The sequence below is a fragment of the Lepeophtheirus salmonis genome, chromosome 9 (genome assembly GCF_016086655.4).
Source record: "Lepeophtheirus salmonis chromosome 9, UVic_Lsal_1.4, whole genome shotgun sequence".
In the NCBI taxonomy this organism is placed as follows: domain Eukaryota; kingdom Metazoa; phylum Arthropoda; class Copepoda; order Siphonostomatoida; family Caligidae; genus Lepeophtheirus; species Lepeophtheirus salmonis.
The window spans coordinates 30,229,267-30,251,701 of NC_052139.2; the positions used below are offsets into that span (position 1 = coordinate 30,229,267).

The 22,435-nt window shown below is 32.9% G+C and overlaps 1 protein-coding gene across 1 annotated transcript in view; it reads right to left on the bottom strand.

The window, feature by feature from the left end:
- LOC121123971 (discoidin domain-containing receptor 2) overlaps positions 1-22,435 on the bottom strand; it is a 73,804-nt gene that overhangs the window by 14,146 nt on the left and 37,223 nt on the right. The window contains exons 7-11 of the mRNA XM_040719058.2: positions 18,602-18,769; positions 18,275-18,540; positions 9,208-9,387; positions 9,036-9,128; positions 3,363-3,507 (exon numbers count right to left, since the gene is read on the bottom strand). Coding sequence (XP_040574992.1) covers positions 3,363-3,507; positions 9,036-9,128; positions 9,208-9,387; positions 18,275-18,540; positions 18,602-18,769 — 852 coding nt within the window. The remainder of the gene's footprint in view (positions 1-3,362; positions 3,508-9,035; positions 9,129-9,207; positions 9,388-18,274; positions 18,541-18,601; positions 18,770-22,435) is intronic.

A 22,435-nucleotide genomic window follows, 5' to 3' on the forward strand; every position in this document is an offset into this window, starting at 1 on the left:
AGGTTTTAAACTAGAGTAACAACTCTTGTGTAACTGAAACCATTCCATAAATTTGAATAATAAACCCTTAATTGGGTCAAATATGTCTATGGAATATTGGGTAGATGTACAGGGTGGACAACGTAAATCCGTAATAACTTTAACGGCTAATTATGAGACCTGCATGTATAAGATATAGAAAGATTACTTTTTATTCATTTGAAAGCCACATCAAATGTAAACTGATTATTTATATTGAAAGCCTTTCTTCTCCATCACAATCTAAAATTGGCGTCTGAATACCTTGCCAGGTTTTTCGTTGTATTGACGATGGAGGCCTTCAAAATTATTTTTAAGTTGATGCAAAACATTTGTTATGTGAATTTATAGGTTATAACTTTTCGATTTCTACAAGTTACAATAAAAAAAAAACGAGATGAGTTATTTAGACAAGTGGTTCTCATACTTTTACACTGCGTCTAATACCTGAAAAAAATTGAGAGTCTCCAAGAAACATCAAACAATTATCACTTTCATTTTAGAAAAGAAATTCTTACATTTTGTTCTGTGTTCTAACATATATTTTTTTTTTCCCGAGTGATATTTTTTGAAAAAATACTAGTTGAAGTGAGAATCAGTTGTGAGGCGCAATTACACATTAGGCAGGCTGCAATAAGGCCCATGTGCCACCATGTGTGTTGGATATTTTGGTTCTAGTTGTTAATACAAAAGCTCAATGCTCCGAATAAGGCTCATGTGTCACGTGTTGGATATTTTGGTTCTAGTTGTGAATACAAAAGCTCAATGCTCCGATTGATTTAGCCTTCTATTCTTGGAGAAATGTAAAATAAAGTTCCATATGAGTAAATTGAGTGGATCCAATTTTACTTTTATTAGTATAATTTCAACCCCCTTCCCGCCTGTCCGCAGTAAAATTGTTAAGGATTGCCCGGTATTCAGTAAGAAAAAGGTCGAGCATAACTGTTAGATGTTACATTATTAAACTATTCGCTATTTAAAAATAAAAAAATCACATTTATAAGTTTATAACATACAAATAAAAAATCAAGAGGTCAACATCATGCCTTTATATTAATGATGCGGCTGTTAGATAATGATTAAAGTGTCTATAATCATCTTTTTACAGATTGTAGGCAACACAGTAATAGATTAAGATTGTATTGTAATATATTTTTTGATGAATTGTCAATTACAAGGAACTTTTAATTGTCAAAGAAAATGATTGAAATATATAAAATAAAGAATTTTTAATTTAGGCTTGAAAAAGGATTTTTTTTGTACATAAAAGTACAATGTGTTGCATATATGACACTCAATCAAATCAAATCTTGAATTTTATGAATTTACCTATTTCTACAAAAATGTAGGGGGGGAGGGGGTAAACGTTTAAGTTAAAATGCCCAAAGTTATGCATATTACATGTAAAAATATATGCTCACGTTTCATTTTGACATTTTAAAATTAAGTATTTATTATGAACAATTGGCAATAATTACCAATACTGAGGTTATTGACGGATATAATCCGATATAATGCAACTTGTACAATCTGCTTATACAAGCTACGAATAGTACATAACAAGTACAATATATGAGTTGCGTCAATATCAAAACAATATTAAATCAAAATCCAGAAAAGTAGAAAATTACTTTTTTCACTTCATATAAACATACATTCAATTATTTCATTGACGTATTTGAGTGAATAATAGTATATACATTCAATCTTCTAGGATGATTTAAGATAACCAATACTTTTAGCTATAGGTTAAAATATTTACTTGATTTATGAAATTTATATTGATCCCAATATGATCCTTTATAAATAAAAAATATCAATTGATCATTGTTTTATTGGACTATTAATTTGGGCTACATCGCATGTAATTTGCAAAGTCTTCAAAGGATAAATACGAATAATATTTAAATAGAACTTGATGATAATTTGTCCAATTCAAGGGTTAAGGCATCCACTCTTCTTTGTGTGGTCACTTCCAACAGTGGCTAGAAAGACCATCTACAATATTAAAAATGAATCTAGACCACAACGTAGTTATGAATGTAATTCATGCTCAATTTTGAGGAAGTGATTCTGGCTTACTTTTGTGCTGACTATATAATATACAACTAATACAAGGTAGACACTTGGAAGGAAAAAGAAATTAGCTTGACATTCTTTAACTATACATTTAACAAAAATCTTTATTAATGTTGTCTGATACATAGCCAATAACAAATTTATGTATTCTATTTGACCGCCATTGGCTTCACAGATGGTGACAAGCCTCATGCAAAAAGAGTTGCAGCTATTCACATGAATTTCGCGCCCATAGCAGCCCACTCCTCGTCGTCAGAGGCCTTTATGCCTTCAACGTAAGGGTGACGGATACTACAAGTCCTCCTCTCGATGTGAGGCCAGAAAGACGAGTAGAGGGGATGTACATTCAGACTGTATGGTAGCCACATTCTCTTGCACCAGAAAGCTAAGAAGTTCTGAGTAGTTTTCTTACTGTGAATGGGGGCCCCAAACTTGCTGAATGACGACGTTGCTGTAAGGGAAATTTGCTTCGACCCACCCTGAAAAAGTCGATGTACATCCTGGCTTGAGCCTGTAGTCCTGCAGGAACCAGCTAAGGGCCGCCATAATACCGTTGGAGGCAACGATCCCTAGTACCATGGATATTGCTGGATGTCACCGTTCGAAGGTGTTCATTGATTTCTTGGAAGCTGGCATAATGGTCATTAAGGCGATTGTAGACGGAATCAACGTCAAAAGTATTTTTGTTTGAGGAGAGGATAACTATCCCTGGCGATGCATTCTTCATTTTGTTAAGAGGCCCTAGAAATGTTGAAGACTGGCCATCTTCATGACGGCTGTGAAGAGAGGCCTTTGCAACCTGATCATGGACTATCCACCCAACTTTTTAACATTTTCGAACAAGGGCGTGCTACTGACGTTAAGATTCTTGGCATGGGCTCCCAGAGACTTGGTTGGATCCTTTTTGATGGCGTCTTTGAGGGAATTCGCATTAATGATTAGCTTTTTTCCAGAGCCCCCACCCCCAACTCTCTCGTTGCGGTCTAGCTTCTTTATAACATTGTAGATGGCCTTACGAGCCACTATTGGAGGTGACCTGTACAAAGAAGAGCTGATGCCTTAAGCCTCGAATATCGCTGTGATGACATTTCTCGTCCAATTGAAAAAAAAAAAGCAACAGGTGCTTGAGATAGATGACTACCTATACAATTACAGACAACCCTAATTTCCTCAAACAGAACCTCTCAAATCAATATAATAAAAATATGTAATTGTCAAGTTTCCACCCAGTGTATGACAAAATAAAGAATCATTATTGCTCTTACCATGATATAAACCTCCCATGGGATCCAACGAAGAGATAGTATTTCCTTTGAGTCCTCAATTTGATAATAGTCTTTGGCATAAATTGGGCGGAACATGGCAAAATCCGATATTTTGATGTTGTACTTGTAGTCGATCAGGCAATTCCTATATAGATATAAGAAAGATTATTAGTATTAATAATGATAGATGTGTTTATTACAAGGATTTTTCTTAAAAGTGGTGATGGGAGTTTATAAAAATCTTTGACATTTTTGACAAGTAACAAAAATTAACCCAAAAATCATTTTTTTTTTTCGAGAAAGAAAAATTTTACAGTTAGATTTTATTTGTAAGGGATAATATGATTTGACCGAGTAACCTTTTATTTAGAAATGATACATGACAAGAAAGTTTGTTCACAAAAAATTGCCCCTTAGAATTTGAGGAAAAGACGATATTGATTATACATTGGTTTGATTCTTAACTTTTTTCGAATTTGGTAAAACAAATAGAGCAGAAAAGTTGTCGTAGTGTATAAAAATTACCTATGAAAAATTGCCCTGTCCTTAGTGGTCATCTTTAGGTCCTACATCTACACCAAAGTATAAAAAAATGCAAAAACTCCCTACCTACTTAATGAAGATACAAAGAATGCACTTTTAGTTTTTTGGCACTAATTAGTTTTGATACCTATAAAAATTATTATAAAAGTTTTTTCTTTGTTTTAGTTTTTTTACATAAGATTGTCGAATTGAGCAAAGAAGGACCAGTTAAGAAAATTTGATAATCCTTTTATGGCGAATGAATCATTATTTTATTTTGTTTTTATTTAGATTTTCAGAAAGGAAAAATCAAATTATAATTAAATTATTTTATCATTTGACTACAATGGGTAGCTTTAGAAAAAAACTTTACGAATCTGTTTTACAGGTTAGAGTAATGTCTATCATCGTTAATTAATGTAAAATAATGATTATATTGTTGTAAAAATATATATGTTCATGAAGTTTATAACTATAGTCTCCCTCCAAAACTTTCTACAAGATGTGCTACCAAAAGAAGATATTTTTTACCTCATTTCCTTACCAAATCCAAACTTTCCTGACCTATCCGTAATCGAAATTCGAAAAAAGTTGAAAAACAAACCGGCCAAATGACGAAACTTTTTGGACAATTTCACAAAAACTTTTCTTTCGACAAATTTGACAAGTGTACCCTTAGAGATCATGGTCGGACTAAAGTTTTTTTTGAACGACTCAGAGTAGAATTAAAGATCGCCAAGGAAGTACTTCTTGCCCATGTCCTTGTGTATTTCCTTCTCCCTCATGAGGGATTCTTGTATCTGATCTCATGAAACGTCATGATAGCTAAGTTGTTCTCCTCCAAAATATTGTTTTAATTGTAAGGGTTATAATGTTGATTTTCACTTTCTTTCTATAACATGCCCAAAATACACACAATTTTCATCACCACACACCAATCCTGAGCAAGCCCTTATTCTTACTCTCTGTCTTTCATGAGCATACGCTCCAATTGTTACTCAATACGGGTTTCTTTATTTTCTTAAGCTGTTACTATGGCTCCTTCCTTCTGGAGGAGAGAATATCGATGCATAAATTGCAATCACGAGTGTGTGTGTACTCAAGATTGACGGAGAGGAACACTATTGATTTGTTTGGGGATTATATGCAGTGATTAAAATAGTCTGCATTTTATGGCTCGCCCGGTTTTTTAGAATTGGTAATCTGACGAATGAATTTTATTTTGCTACGCTATTGTAAAGGGTGATTCAAAACGAGCGGTTTTTTTCGAGTAGGGATTTTTTGACAGGCGCGTGCGAGTTCTGTTAAATTCATACGTCATTTTTACTCAGTATTGTTCTACAATTCTTCATCGAAAGATATACGCCACAACAACGTGTACAACTTGTTCAATTGTACTATGAAAATCAGCGTTCTGTGAAAGAAGCTTTTTGCAAATTACGCCCAACTTATGGTCCACATCATCGACCTTCAGAATCCACAATTCGCAGAATAATCGTAAAATTTGAAGGGGCAGCAACTTGCTGGGATGTTCCATCGTCTGGTAGGCCACGTACAGCTCGCAGCGTAGAAAATATTGCGGGCGTAGCCGAATCTCGTGAAAAATCGATTCGCCGCCGCACTCAACAACTTGGCTTGTCGTATGCAACAACCTGGCGCAAATTGAAGAAAGATTTGGGTTTAAACGATATTTGGCTACAAGAAGACGGTGCCACTTGCCACACAGCGCGAGTAACAATGGACTTATTGGGACATCATTTTGGTGAGCAATCAATTTCATGTTTTGGCCCGGTGAATTGGCCACCCATAGCGTGTGATATTACGCCTTTGGACTTTTTTCTTTGAGGCTACGTAAAAGGAAAAGTATATGTGGATAAACTAGGAACGATTGAAGCATTGGAAGCAAATATTGAGCGAGTTATTCGTGAGATTCCGGTCACAATGCGTCATCGAAAGCTGGCATAAAAGAATGAACCATTTAAAGGGCAGTTGCGGCCAACATATGAAGGGGATTATTTTCTAGAAATAATTATAAATGATTGTTTTTTTCGGTTCATAATAAAGTTTTGACCATAACATAATATTTTATGTGTTTTATTTCAACAATCCAAAACCCCTCGTTTTGAATCACCCTTTATTTGATATTCAACTCCTCAGTAGTGAACTTCATCGAGAATTTGTTGGAGAGTTATAATTGTAAATCCTTGTTCTACTCGGAGTAGAATGGAAGATCGATATGGGTTGCCTATATTCTTGTTTATCAACTTATCCCTTCATCACAGCTGCTTGGAGCTAATCTAATGGAACTTTATCACAGCTAAGCCTGCTCTCCTCGAAAGGATTCTTCAAATTGTGAGCGTTAACATGTTGATTTTCGGTTGGGTTTTTTAACATGCCCAAAATGCTCAAGATTAGCATCACGTGGTGTAGGGCCTCTCATAGAGCTATCCATTTCATTGAATCAATAGGAATGAGTCCATTAATAAGACAAGTAGTTACTAGTATAACTTGTAGGATTAGGAAGGGGATGATGTACATTCTACAGTATTTCTAAGGGTTGTCATATGCTTTCTTCTTCTTCTTCCCTCACATAAAAAGAAGAGAGGAAGGAGAAGAAGGAACATAACATCCCTTTGATGTTGTACAAAGGATCAGGAGGAAAATATGTAATAAAATTCAAAGACACCCCTTTTTAAACAGGGTTGAGGGGAATGGATGACTAAGAAATAAAAACAAATTACATATTCAAGAGATTTTGTAGCTAGCTAGAAACATATTAGATGTAATAATAATAATAACAATAATCTTTTGTTTCAAAAATCTCATCTTATAAAGGAATGTGTTTTCTTACAATATGCTCTATAGACATGAAAGTGATCTGATGTAGGGGTCGGAGAACGAGGTTGACTAGTAGTAAAATCAACCCCTTGAGCATATTAATCAGCTTGTAGAAGGGATAACACAACGCCTGAAAAGTAAGAGGCTTGAAACATAGATGGGGCTCTATTTTTTTTTAATTCATCTCATTTTCAGTGTGTAGCAACCTTCACAAGACAACCTCTGTCAAAATTTCATGACAATCTGTTATTTAGTTTCTGAGTTATTCGGCAGAGTATGATGCTATTTTTTTATTTCCAAGACAATGGATCAAAAAAAACATAAAACAAAAATCGTGCTATGATTTGACTCTGCTTCTTGATGCGAACCAATAGCGTTTAAGGTACACAATGGCATGAAAAGTGTTATGGAGACACCGCTCCATGAAGCGAATACAAAATGAGGGATAATAATGAATTAAAAGCCAATTTCGAGCGAGAAAAAAACAACAACATATTTTCTTTGTTAAGCCCGGGACTTTTCAGCCCATGTATTATTGTCATCTATTCACAACAATAATTCATGATGATCTCTCAACATTTCCAAGGATTTTAACATTTAAGGTGTTCAGATACTGTTTTTTCTACTCACAACAAAAAAAAAATACTTCAGTCGTAACACTTCGATCTTAAACAAAGTTTGTTAGTCCTAGAAACAGTCCTTAGCAGTACTTTTTAGTACCTACCAAAGCTGAAATGACGTAGTTACTGAGTATGACCTTTCAGCAATTCAACATAGCCTCTTTCAAGAGACATGATTTATCAATTAAGTTTTAAGTACAGGCGTGGACAGAACTTATTATGATACGTTTTAGCTATTATTTAATTTTTTCTTCTCTTTCATATAATTAAATCCTAACTATGGGTGAAGAATAGCTATGACGTTGGATTAAAAGGCCAACGTATCGGTCCTTAGGACCGTTAAATGGTTAAAAAGATGGGACAAATATAAAAAAAGACTGATCCAACATTCTGACAACTAATTGGAAAACAAAATTCATTTCATTATAAAGTACTCTAATAAAGAGAGCAGGGGTTCTCAACAGCTTATGGAGGTGAGCCAAAATGCAATGAATATACTGTCCTGCAGGCCACACTAATAACACATTGACTTTAATTTAATTGGACCGTAAGTAATATAAATATTCTAAAATTAATTGGTTTCGCCAATCCTCGATACTTTATTTCAATGTGATTAAATTAGATGCAAGGCACTGTGAGATTAAGGAAATAAACACAACCCCTACTCGATATCTAGCAAATGATATAGGTAAGGAATCACTCGAATGTAGATCCTACATTCTACTCCAAGTCTAACAAGGACTTCTACTTACAACTCATCAGCCTTAATATCCACATTATTGACCAATCAACTTTGTGTTTACACTTTATGTTTACATATTTAAAAAAAAAGTAAAGAATAATGATTAATAGGGGTGTAAAAATTGTCCAAATAATCGTCGTGATGCCTACGTGATCGTCTACTCTTGCATCATGAGTGTTGACATATCGTTCCTTATATATTCGGTAGAGTTCAGTCCAGTCCTTTGGACTAGTCCTTAACTATTGGTCCTTGTAATTTTTCATCAAATTATCAATGTTTTATTAAGCCAAATAAGATGTACTAAATATTTTTAAAGATGATTGCATATATCTTGTAAACAATATTATATTTTTTAATATTATACGAGTATATTATATTATTACTTAGTAAAATAATTTATTCTATACTATAAAAAAATAATTAAAAAAAGGAAAAACACCCTCAGAGACGTCACGATGAATGGATTTTACCTTCTTTAAGGACCGACAAGTGCACGGTTCTAAATATGGATCCGCACAACACTACTTACGACTATTGTTGTTTTGATCCTTATTTAGGAGTGAAGACTGCAGTCCCGTGGCGGGCGTTCAGTCTCGCTCCGGCCCAGTTCCATCTTGAATATCAGTGCTAAAAACTTACAAATTTATGTCCTTAATTTCGTCACTCAACTGTATTTTTTCTTTTTATAACTAGCTGCAGTACTGATAATCTGAAGGACCGACAGCCTTAAGGACTTAAGACTGTACTGTACTGAATAAATAAGGACTAAAAAACCACTATTCACGAGTATTTAGAAAATTTTACAGCTGTAATGAAAACAACTTTAAAAAAGAAAAAAAAACCCTTGTTTAGGTTGCCAAATACAACAAAATAGATTCAGTTATATTCATATTTTTTAGAGAAATATATGTTAGATAAATGATAGATAAAAATCTGAGGGAGTCAGTTTACCTTGCAGCTAAATCCCGATGTACATAGCCCAACTTCTCCAAGTATTTCATACCCGAACTGATTTGTGCAGCAATGTAAAGCAATGTACTTGAACTGAAAAAAAAAGAGATAATTAATTATAGGATATGCATTCAAAAACATAAATCTGATAAGATTATAATGATATACTTACTCTGGTGAGGAACTGACTGAATATCTTCGCGTTTTAAGGAATTGACGCAAGTCACCCAAATCCAAATATTCTGAGAGTACACAAATAGGTTCATCCTGGGTACAAATGGCAAGGATGTGTGCAATGTTTGAACATCCTTTAAGTACGCTTTGTCTCCGAACAGATTCGAAAAATTCCTCCCTGTAATGAAGAAGCAAATTGAACCATTACAGAAATCCACAAATTTGGGCATTTTTAAATATCTTTCAACTGTTAAACTCAATAAAGAATAATATATGTCCCTCCGGCATGTAAAAAGTCAAATAGACAGAAAGTAAACGTGGTCCCACTGACAATTAGAAAAGTGTTAGGGATAAAAGCAGCTTAGCTGTTATGACGTTTATTACAGGGTTGATCTGATCTAGTAGTACACATTTGATTATTTATAATTTAAACAAGAGGTTTTATGAGGAAATTTAGTTTCAAAAATCATCTGTTAGTTGGTACAACTTTAATTCAATATGTGAGCTCTCAGCACCAATAATCCCTCAATACAAGTCTTAAATCCCTTACAGGCCTTGACAATGAAGTCAGACTTAAGCTTGGGCCACTCCTTCTTGATGGAAGCCTCTTGAAACTGTACACTACTGTGAGAAGTAACATACACCTTCTCCTCCGGGAGTGCATGGATAGAGTAGTCCAAGGGGTTCGCGTAGTGAGATTTGGGCGGTCACATGTTGAGGCCTGTCGGTCTTGAGGTAAACAAAATTGTCTTCAAAATTTTCACTGACCCAAGGGAAGCACTTTCTTATCCAGAAGTTGGATGAAAGCTTCTGTATTGAGCCGCTCCGTTCCCTCCAAAAAAGAAATAAATAAATAAAAGGAGGCTAGACTTCGCCTGTGTTGTCCATAAGGCCCAATAACATGTTCCCAGCTGGATTTTTTTTTCTAAAATTTCACTCCTTGTCTGCTAAGTTTTACCGTACTCGTTTGTTTTCTTTTTAATTGAGTTGAAACTTTACATAAGGAACCTTGAGTCACAAAACCTTTCTTTCACGGAGTTTTGAAGAAAATTCGACAAATAAATTTACGATTTATTAAAATTTAAATAAAGGGTAAAACTAGATACAATCAACCCCGTATATTACTTATATCTAGCAAGGGCATAGGCCTTTTATGTCACTCTTATGTCGATCCTAATTCTAATCCGAGTCCAACAAGGAATGACACTTATATCTACTGTATATTCAGATTTACCAGATTACCAAGCAGAAAAGCCACTCCTGCGTTCAAAGACATGACTCATATACATTAATACTCACTCCATACTCAATTCCTGTAGTACTGGGCAAATTAAATATGAGTGCATGTAATTACGTTGTCGTATCAACTCAGGTTTGCAAAAATCTGTAATGAAATTTGTATGTATTTCCACCATTTTTAGTATCTTAAAAAAATGTTAATATTTTGGTCATCATTCATCATATAGCCCTAATTAAGGTCGAAATTAGCCTTCTTATAAAATAGAAGATGGATTTATAAGGGCGTCACCAGTCGATATATATAATAAAGACGTCATTTATGGACGCCTCGAACGTTCAATTTGGACGGGCCTTTAATATTAAGGTTAAATATTTTGTCATTATTAATGAAAGTCTATAAAAGGTTTTTTTTTTTAAATGATAGAAGATGATGATAATGTCATTTTTTTTAAATTGTTCCATGGGACAGTTTTTGCATCCGACTCGGATGTTTCCTTCAAATGGAGGACGAAACGGACTGAATGTCCAAATTTTGGAAATGATATATCCCTATAGAAGAATGAACAGTACAAAGTCAGTTGCAACTGACTTCTTTCTACTGAACGTTACAATATCTCAAATTTCTCTATAAAAACAGTGTTTAGATCTTTTACAAAATTGTATTAACGGACAGCAAAACAATCAATAATAATTATTAAATTATATAATAGATATTTGGCATAATCATTCAAAAATTGACTACATCATTGCCCATTATATTTAATGTACATTGATATATGCAAATGTAGTTTTGAATTCAATTTAAAATGATAGATGGTATAAATGTCATATAAGGCAAATTAATTTTGTGTTCTTTAAAAAATATTTTTTTTCATTACTGATCATTATATAAACACAACAGTGATATGGTGTTGGAATCTTTACCATTTTAGTACATTGACTAATATATAAAGACTACAACGATTTGAAATGCAGAAGTGGTCAATTAATTATGATTTTATACTCATTGATTTTTCTGACCAAAGTCTCCTAGGGTAAAATGTACGTTCGGCAAATTGTTCTTGGGGAAAAATATTTTCGTCAAAAGTCTGAACACAATTTCCACAGATAGCAAAACAATAAAAAATTGAATACATTAATTCCTTCTCAAAATAAGTTTATAGCCTACATCCCCAAAAAAAAAGAAAAAAAAATTGTATTCAGTCTTCCCTACATATTAATACAATATTTTACGTTTTAATATTTTTTTGTTTTACAAAAAATATAATAATACATGCTTTAACTTTTCGCATAAATTTAAAAATATTTTTCTCAAAAAGTTTGTTAAAAAAAAGATAGAGCGCCTTGTAAGCCTCGGAAGATTTATTAATGAAAAACAAATAAAATAGACATAAATAAATATACTTGTGAGAAATAAAGGAGATAAAACGTTCAGGGTCTTTGTTTCTGATTATCTCATTAATCTTTCAAAATTTATCGCACAAATATCTGAACTCTTCATATCGAGAGAAATAGTAAACATATTTTGATTTGTAAATTGAAGGACATAACTAATTTGGTTCTTTAAAGAAGTTTGGTGTTGATCGGTCCCTTACAAAAATTTAGTCTAGCTCACTGTCATTAAAAATTCAGTTAAGACCGATTTTATGGATTAATTGTCGATGACGTCAGTTGTCTCTTAAAATGATGAATATCGACCTACAATAACGTCAAATGTGTGTTTGTACGATCAGTTTGTCACGATAAATCAGGAGTGGAGACCGAACTAAGTCAGTACTACAAAACAAGGACTGGTCCAAAAGAGCAAACAGGTCAAGACCAATTCTATAGATGAACTGTTGATGACGTCAATTGTGTTTCAAAATGGTAAAAAAAAATGGTAAACAACGATCTACAACAACGTCAAATGAAGTAAATTGTGGTGTTGAGTACTTTCAAAACAATTTTCCCTTAGGATATTTGCCTTGAATCCATTTTGCCTTAATGTATATATTATATGAGGTTTTTCCGTCGTTATTGTTTATTTTTGATTGAAATTGATTTTTGTCTTGAATTTGTAAATCTAAATATGTAATGTTTATTACTGTTTGGCTCATTTTTCCAACAGAAAACAACCATTAAAATGTTTTTTATGGCAGTAGACATGACATATTTTGATTACAAAATTCAAAGGTGACATCAATTCCAAACCAAATTATACAATAAAAACATATAAACCTCATTTATTTACATAGTAAGGCAAAATGTGCTTAGGCAAAATAGTTTATGTGGAGATTACTTAGTGTCGTAATCCTGTTAGAGAAATCATATTTTTACAACTCATAAATTCGGTACTTTATATAAGTTCGGTCAGGACTGGTCACCAAGAAAAATTCGATATTGATTGCTTCCAAAGAAAAAATCTGTCTCATTTAAAATATGGTCTACATATTTACAAAAAAAAAGGAAAAAAAAAGCTTTCGAACTTTGCCTCTAGAATAAAACCAAGACCACACCGTTATTACTTCTACACCCACACATTAAAAAAAAATGTTTAGAAGTTGTCGCAACCTAATTTAAAGATCAACTAAAAAAAAGCCAGAAGAGCACACGCACAAACCATTTTCCTTTTCTAATCTATAAACTGTGCATTTTCTCTACAACAACCCCATACAACGACATAAACTATCCTTCCTTGACAAAAAAATATATGTATGTACATGTAGCGGTCCCTATAAGTTACCTACCCTATCGTTTGCATCCCTAACAAATACATACTTTGCAAGCTTTCTAAAATTCAATTAGAAAGCAATCGAAAAGAGCTTTTGTCTAATTTAATTCCATGTTTCGATGATGAAACACCGTTTCCTTCAAATGAAATCTATGTATGATGACGTTAGTGTGGAATCAGTTTTAATATTGATGTCCTAATCTGTCTCTCTCCCCCCTTCTTCAGTAGTCTTTTTTACCATTTAACGTTCTTAAGGAGCAATTAATCGGTAGCTTTTTTTGTATTTTCTTAAATCCTAGCGAGGGTTGAAGAATACCCAATTTTATTAGAATAAAGTGAGGAGTCAAGAAAATCACAGCTGATTTATCAAATAACTAAATCTTTCTCTTTATGATGACGTCATTAGGCAGAGTTATTATGATAAATGTAATATATAAAATGTCCGTTTTTAAAATAGTTTTTTTCTATTGATGAAGCGTTTATTACCGCTATACTTCGGTTTTTCAACTATTATCTATAGGTATACACATGCATATTGGAGATCAATGACGTCATCAATTATGGTAGTAATAATATAATAATAACTAGCCACACATCTTCTTCTTTAAACTTCAGCTATCTCGTCTTTTTGAAATAGGTTATGATAAAACTTAAACAATTGAAATACGTAGCTAGTTACTTCAACTGTTATAGTTACCATAAAAGACCGATAAGGACCGGTCCTTGAACCAGAATGATAGGTTACAGTCTTTTTAGACCTTACCAAAACCATATGACATGTATTGGAAGAATTTTTCCATTTAAAAAGGGAGTAAAAATTAAGATTGATCTAAAAATACCACAGATTCTTTTTTGAAAAGTGATCAAATTTGAGTCCACGTTTTGTTATCAAATGATTTAATACCCTCAAGTATGTGCATACCAAGGAGAAGGGGGAAAGAGAGAGTGATGGATGGGGTAGAATGTTGTTGGTACATTTGATGTACGTCAATGCTTTAGATTGATTTTGATTTTTCAAAATGTGGGGGATAATTTCTATTTTGAATATTTCTGAAAATTAAATTAAATGAGCTCTGCAGTCTCAGCTGTCGTTTGGTTGCGCAATGAAACCAGGTATTTAAAAATAGAGAGGATGAAATTGCTATTACATACTACTATGTCATTCCAAAGACAATCAATAAAAAAAAAGGACATTTTTCAGAGTACCTCTTTGATTTTTGTATCAAATTTGGCAAATAATTTAATATGTAGTAGTTAAAATCTCAAAAATTCAAAATTTCAGCCTTTTATTCCTCTGGTTCAGGATTTAGAGGCTTCTATACTTTTGGCTCGACGCCACATACCTTATTTTTAATCATTGTATTTTGAATGTTCTTGCAGATATCTATTCACTTTTAAAATTATTTAATGGATGATCGTTTAAACTTTTTGTTGTATTTTATTGTATAAGCCAACAAAATGACAAAATGAAGCATCTTCATTTTCCATTTCACTCAATTTTTTTATGTTAATTTGTATTATATCATAAACATATACAAGAAGTCTGTAGAGAGCATTAGATTCCATATAAAGACTAGAGATTAAAAGAGTTGCGTAGATAAAGCAAATTTGGATGTAAAACAATTTCAAAGTAGGGTAGGTGGCGTCGAGGGCGAAACTTTAGAAATCTTAAATCCTGAGCCGGAGGACACAAAATGATCAAATTTTGGATTTTGGAATTTAAAATAATATTAAAATGTTGCCCGAATTTGAAAAAAATCGAAGATGGTGGTGGTTTTTTTTGAGTGATGGATTAGGTTTGGAATGAGCCTACTGCAAGTATTGCTTTCCCACTCTGTCTAGATGCTATAAGGGGGAAATGTTTACTGATATTAATTTTATATTTGTTAAAAGTATAATAGTTAAATTTGCTAATAATTAGATTTTAGAAGACAAGATCTGTCAACAATTTTACAGATATTTCACGAAATATAGCTACAACAATTGAATCTCCTAAGCGGAGTGTCAAGTTTGGTGCATTGATTGTAATTGATTTTTGCAAAGCATTTGACTCTGTACGTCACTGCCACATTATTAGATCTGTTAAAAGGTTACTCCCCAAACGGTTTTTTTAGTCCTATCAGAGCTTTACTCCCTAACGGCTCTTCTATAATTTCGTTGGATGGTAAAATGAGTCAACCCATTTAATTAAGACAGAGATGTAGACAAAAGTATTTATATCTGCCATCGATGAACTAACAAGGACCAGTTCGAAAAAGTATTTGGGATTTGGTGTCTCTTTTTGTGGGACTCCATATCTAATTGACCTATATGCTGATGATGTAACGTCAATGCTTGAAGCCAATTCGGAAATTCAACATCATATAGGATCAAACTTCTTTAGACTGTTTTTAACAAATTTAAGGTCAACTCTCTGGATTAGAAATGAATCTAACAAAAACATCTATCCTTCTCCTTGGATCTTGGAAGCCGGATAGTTCTACAATAATAGAAGCTTCCAGAGTTGTACCGAAGGTGAACATCTTAGGTATCGAATGGTCAACCAATGGGGTATCAAGAGGTTATTGGGTACAATTAAATATGATAGTCAACAAACAGATCCAAAAATGGCGTCTTTTATTTCTACAAAAACGCATTGATTTGTGTAATTTGAGAATTGTTTGCCTAGTATTATACAGAGCTACCTCCATTCCTTCTCTACCAGAATCTGCAATAATGTAAGAGGGTGCATGGTGTAAGGCTCTCTTCCATAAAAATTATATCCCTGCTTTAATGCGTCCAAAGTATAAATTAGGCGGTGGGATCTGCCTTTTATCTAGTATAATTCCAAAAATGTTATAAAAAGGTTGTGGAGTATATTTGAGATACTGGAGGGTGAATTTCACGTTCTCTAAATATTATGAATGGATCCAAAGGGGAACTCTCTGAACTAATCGGAATTTGGAAGTTTTTTCGCCACTTCTAGCATCTATTTGGAGAATTTTTAGGAAAGGAAGGCCTACTTATCATTCAGATTCAACAATTGGTATAATTCACGAAAATAGGACTAAAACACCTTTTCTTAATAAGTTTAGAAAGCCGTTTTTATTAGAGAAGACTGCTCTCTATCATAAAATTTTAAGTTACCATGACTTGAGACTGGAATCTATCTTTTGGGGTGGGAGATTTCGTCTTCCTCTGGAGAGGTCTCTTAAATATTTTACTCCTTCAAAACCATGGTTTTTAAGCTTTTTTGCCAAAATTCATTCGTGGAAGTGAAGTCAGATAAATATATGGTACTACTTGATCTTTCTCCTTCATGAGAACGATGAATTCTCTGATCAATTTCTGGAATTTTGGACAGGACCAAATGTACGGCACAATTTCAAATTTCCACTGATAACATCAAATTTTATTATCCGTGCAAAGACTACGTTTTTATGTTCAACTCTACTTTACACACTTTTGATGATTGCTCCGTTTTGAGAGTAGTTAAATATTTTATCCAATTCAATGTCTGTGTGACAAAAGATATTTCTTCTAACTTAGTGAAGGAAAATATATTATTTGGAGCTTATAAGAGAAATAAAAATACTTCTCCGGTTCAGAAAGTCGTGGAATTTACTTTATTAAATATTCAATCATTGATTGCTAAAAAATTAACTATTGACTCTCCATTACATGAGGGAGAATTAAGAGCTATAATGATGAGTGTAGCTCCTCTATATTCAGCACTTTCTATCAAAATCCCTCTGTCATCATCTTTGTCGTGGGCATGGGCCGGAAATATCATCAAATTTGTTCCGTCGAGCTCTACTTTTATCTTTATGTGTATTCATTATTTATACTGTTTGTATTGTAGAATATAAACAAATTATTTTAAACAAAAAAAAAAAAAAAATTAGCCAGACAACCGTTTGAAACCATGTAAATCGAGTAAACCTAATTATGTTAATCTTATTGTCCAATTAATAATTAATAAAAAAAACGCTGGAAAGTTTTTATTTCTTATATTGTTTGGGCGTGCGTTACATTAATATGATTGCGTTCTTATAAGTAGGGGTGTTCAAAACTTTTAGCAAAAATACAGCTTTGTGATTAGAAAAAGAAAAAGATATGGTGCGCATGTTTTTTTTCTCCTTTTTCTTATTCTTTAAAAGATTGTCATGCTGTTAACAACTCTGTTTTCACTATTCAAATGTTGAAAGGTTCTCTTTCATACATCACAAATACATTTTCTCTCTACTAAAATCATGAAACAGGCAGCTGATGTTAATATGGGTAATAATTATCCAAAAGATCCATAAGTCTAACTTTCTTCTCTCCCTCTGTGCAATGCCCATTCCTACTAATAATTAGGTCATATCTCTCTCTTCTACCCTTTTTTGGACACATTTAGAAATTTTTATAAATGTTTTCGCCACGCAATGAATTTTCAATTTTCACTTGAAAGGTTAGTTTGTCCAGGACCGTGACCATATTTTTTGAAAAATCTTTGACAATTTTTAAAGAGTGTTGTTATATTTTATAAATGCTAAATTTGATAGAATTTTATATAGAAAAGTAACAAAAGACAAGATTTAACAAATAACTAAAAAAAAATTGAAGCATTTTTATTTTTGAAATTTTTGAGGCCTGACAGTAAAATTTTTGATCGTGTTGACAATAAAACAACTTTTTCTTTTCGACTAATTTGACAATAAGCATTGGTCCGGGGAAGGAAGAGGAGATACATCGTGGTCCCGAATCTGATTTATTTTAATCCCATGAATAAATTGCCTTTGAAGGATATTTAAAGGTATATACATCTTTGAACATAATCAAAATTGTGACCACAATAAACATAAAAAAAACCTTTTGTTGAAAAACAAATTTGGGCATACATTTAGTCAATGGAGTAGTTACCTTTGAAGGCTGTTTTAAGGTAAGTGATTGTAGGAACATGATAAAAGATAATAATAAAAGTTGTACTTCATAACGAAACCTTACGTTCAAAATCAGAAAATTAATTTTATGGGTCTCAAATTGATATTATTATTTTCCACCAAAATGTTTTAATGGGGACTTTTGTTTGTAAGACATCAATATTAGATAATGATTTAGACTGATTAATTCAAAGAAACATGGTTGAACATACCTCCTGTACTCTGACGTGGGCTTCCAAAGAGATCTAACCACTACAACACGTCTTCCGTCCTCACTCAGCTCAGAATCGGATACGCTTGTACTCTCTGAAAGAACATTTTTATCTTCTAATTCTTCTTCGTCATTATCACTTTCGTCCATGTAGGAGAGATCGTTAAGAAGAGGATGAGATCCCTTGGAATAGGAACGGCAACGACGCCGGTGACTTTTATGCAGTTGCGGAAGGATTTTAAGACTTGCCGTTTCACAAAGATGAGCCTGGAAGAGAAGAGGGGTCCATTATTATTGGAATGATACATGTAATTAAATTGAGCATTACCATCCCAAAGTTCCCTTCGCCCAACTTTTCAATCATTCGTAGATTTCGTCGTGAAAATTCAGGAATATTAAAGTCGGATTCATCTGATGAAGAAGAGGTTCTAGTCATCATCATTGGTGTAAATGTGTTTCCTTTCAGATAGTTTCCAATGTCGACAGTTTCATCGTCCTGTTGGATTTATATACAGATATATGAAGGTATGTAGAAAATTGGTAACCTTTTTTTTTTTTTTTTTTGCAGTAGGGTATTGAAATAACCCACTCTATAATATTTCAGATATTTCCTACAAATCTTGGTACAGCACTCTGACATTTAAAATATGAAAAAATAGGCAATGTTGAGCCTATTTAAACGTTAAATACCATTCCAATTCATATACAAAATATTAACATATCATAGAGCGTTTTCACGTGACGTAGGCATGGTAGATTTCAGCATTTTTGGGTCCCTCAATCAAACAAACAAATTATATTACAATCAAAAAAAAAATTCTGATTAATATTAAGAAAAATAGTGAACTATTGGATCTCAAAATTGTATCAATAAATAAAAGGACTTAAACCTTACTGCCTATCAAAAATATGGCCCTCTAATGCCTAGTTGGATTATATATCTGACCCTAATATATATTTATAAACTGAAATTACAGCGTTATACAATCTTATTTCAGTGGTATTGGTGAAAATTAACTATTATAATGGAAGGAATCACATATTCTTTTCCAATTATCATATTTCCATCCTAATCGATCTAAAAATAGTAATAATTTTATAATTCTAGCCATTTCCAAGGATTTTTAGTACATTATACCCTGTTTTAATCAAATAAAACATATTTGCCATTGGCATAGAGTAGTATTCAATGCAGGTGTAAAGTCTTTTTTTATTTATAAAGTCATATGATGGAGTTTTATGAATATATATCGGACATATGACCATTTTATGTTAAGCTCCCAAGAGTAAAGCCTCCTTCAATTGTGATTCAGTCAAATTGCTCTGTCCAGGACAATGTTTGGATTTTTCTTTGGAGCTAGTTAATTTCTTTTATTCTCATTTTCGGACTCATAAAATAATGACTCTCAAAGTGGCCTTTTTTTCATTCCCTTCCTCCAAATACTAAAGAACCCTTCAAATTAAAATTTAAAGAATACAACCTTTACTGCGTTTTGAAGTAATAAACTTTACATATTTTGTTTAAAACATTCAATTAGAAGATCAATTTAAACCAACATAAACAATAATGATAAAAAGAAATACAGAATGGAAATAAAACAGTCGCACAACGTATGTCTTAAGGCATTGAAATAACTTTATTTATTAGTTGTTATTCTAATAATATATAATTAATTAGTTCAACTAATAGCCTTAAGATAGAAAAAATAGCCTTAAGATGCTTAAAAATAAGTGCGCAGTATTTCTTGATTAAAATAAAATTTTGGGTGTATTAATATATATTATACTAGCAGGGGGTGCAAGTCTAAATGGGGGGGGGGCATAGAAACAAAGAATGAAGGTGAAAGAAAAGAGAAAGAGATAGGAAAAAGAAAACAAGGTAAAGGAGGTATTATTCCTATCTTTAGAGATCAAAACAACCTTCTAATAACATCGGAGGCCAATAAAAAAAGTTCATAGGAACATGCTTGGTTATTTTATGGGTGTATTTCCGAAATTTCAGACGGATTTGTTCGACCGTTTTGGACTCCATGCATGATAACCATTAATGTCCAAATAATGCATAAAAATGAATAAAGCTAAGTGCTTTCTGCTAGAGTTATATGTCGGTAATCAAAAGAAATATGGACAAGGTTAATATTTATAGAGGAAAAATGAATCGTAAACACTTCAATAGCATTGGCAGCAAGATGGATACGATCAACAGGGGTGGGGAACCAAAGAGACAGAGCTCTCTTGTTTTGGAGGGTAAAACTTTGAGAGTGTGTAATCAGGGCCGTTACGATGGAACGATTACAAAAATACACATTTTCTACTTAAAAATGCAAATAAAGATCGAAGATGCGACAAAAATATGAATAAAACCCAAAAATTCAAAAAATATCATTATCATAATTTGGACATAACTAACCAAAAAAAAAAATAGATACTAATAAATATATATAAGATTAGTGTTGCACCGGTCCTTATTTATTCGGTCCAGTCTATTGAGTCTCAGAACCGGTTTTATCAGTCCTTGGTAACGGTCTTTCAGACTGTCGGTCCTTTGGACGGTCAGTACTAGAACTGATTTAAAAAAAAATAAAGGACCGAGCTGAAAAAGTTTAAGGACTGATATGCAAAACTAAACTAGACCGGACCGAGACTGAACAGGCATGAACTGCATTCCTTAGTACTAAACAAGGACGAACACAATAATATCTACGATATGTCAAATCGTAAGATTACAATATTTGGGAGTATAGCTTCAACATTAAGATGGTGAAAAAAGGTCTGAAAATGGCACATTTTGACTCAAAATTGGGATTTTTTTTTTTCATGTTTGGAGAGTCAATATCATGAAGTTTTGAAGATAATGTTTTGATGAAAGATTGGAGTGCTGTCAAGCAAAAAAGGATGATACTCGAATGAGTATTCAGACTAATAAATACAAAATGTCAATTTACTATAAGTAAGGCCGTAAATTATATCCCCAGCTTATACCTATCTAATTATATACACCTGATATTCAATATATACATATAGTAACGTATATTACCTCCCCCCTTGCATACATATATAGACTAACTCATGCTGGAGGGAACTAAGATGCACATACGGTATAGACATTCTATTATTATTTTTATTAATTTAATTCACCCATTAAATGAATATGCGGACGGTTTTTGTTTTGTTTTTTCCTGAATATCTTAGTAAGATCAAACAAAATCCCAAGAGATTTAACAAAGATACATCTTTGAAGGAATATTTAGCAATATGCATACCTAGTCTGCATGCTAATGGTGTATTATGTGGCCCGTCAACAGAAAAGCAACCTAGAATGGTTTTTTCTCAAAATTGTGGGCTTTGCAAAAAATATAACATTTAAATTAACCAAAATTGATAATTTTTTGCCCATCTCACCACAAATTTGACCCGTCAAACCAAAAGCAAGATGAATGTCGATTATATTGTGTAAGTACTCTGACACATTATTATGGTCAATATCCTTCAACCAAATCTTCCTATCAGCCGCAAATTGAGCTTCAGAAGGAAAATCATGTGTACATTTTACAAGAACAACGCTACAGATTTACAAACGTTTAATGTTTTCAGAATAATCTTTTTTCTAGGAGAATTTAATATTTTGTATTTAAAACAATTATATGTACTTACAATTATGTGCCTCTTCAAAAATATATTTGGCCCCCTTATAGACTACTACAGTAGGAAAATAATTCGGTCGATTTAATCTCGCTTTAATTTATTTTTTGAAAAATATGTTGCTTCATTTTTTTGATGATGTGATTGCGTCAAAAATAGGCCTAGGTTTGATGCATTTTTTGTTTTGATTTGGCCAGCAGATCAGCCAAAAAAGGGTTTAAAAATGCATCCTGTTTCCAATTCGCTTGATCCACATTATTGGCAAAGGAACGTCCAGTGGAGTTCTGCACCCAAAAAATTTATTTTTCAGTCCCAAGGGCCGCCTGTGGTCTCTGTCATCCTCCAACTTGGCCCTCCTTGATTACTCTTGTGAGAGCACCATCGAAGGTACCACAAGGGCTACCCCACACCGAAATGTGGATTACTAGAAGTCAACTATCTCCAAAGTCTGGGCCAACTATCCCAAGGGGAAAATGATTAATGTCTGTACCAGCTTCAGGCACTTTTTTTAGGGTGTAAT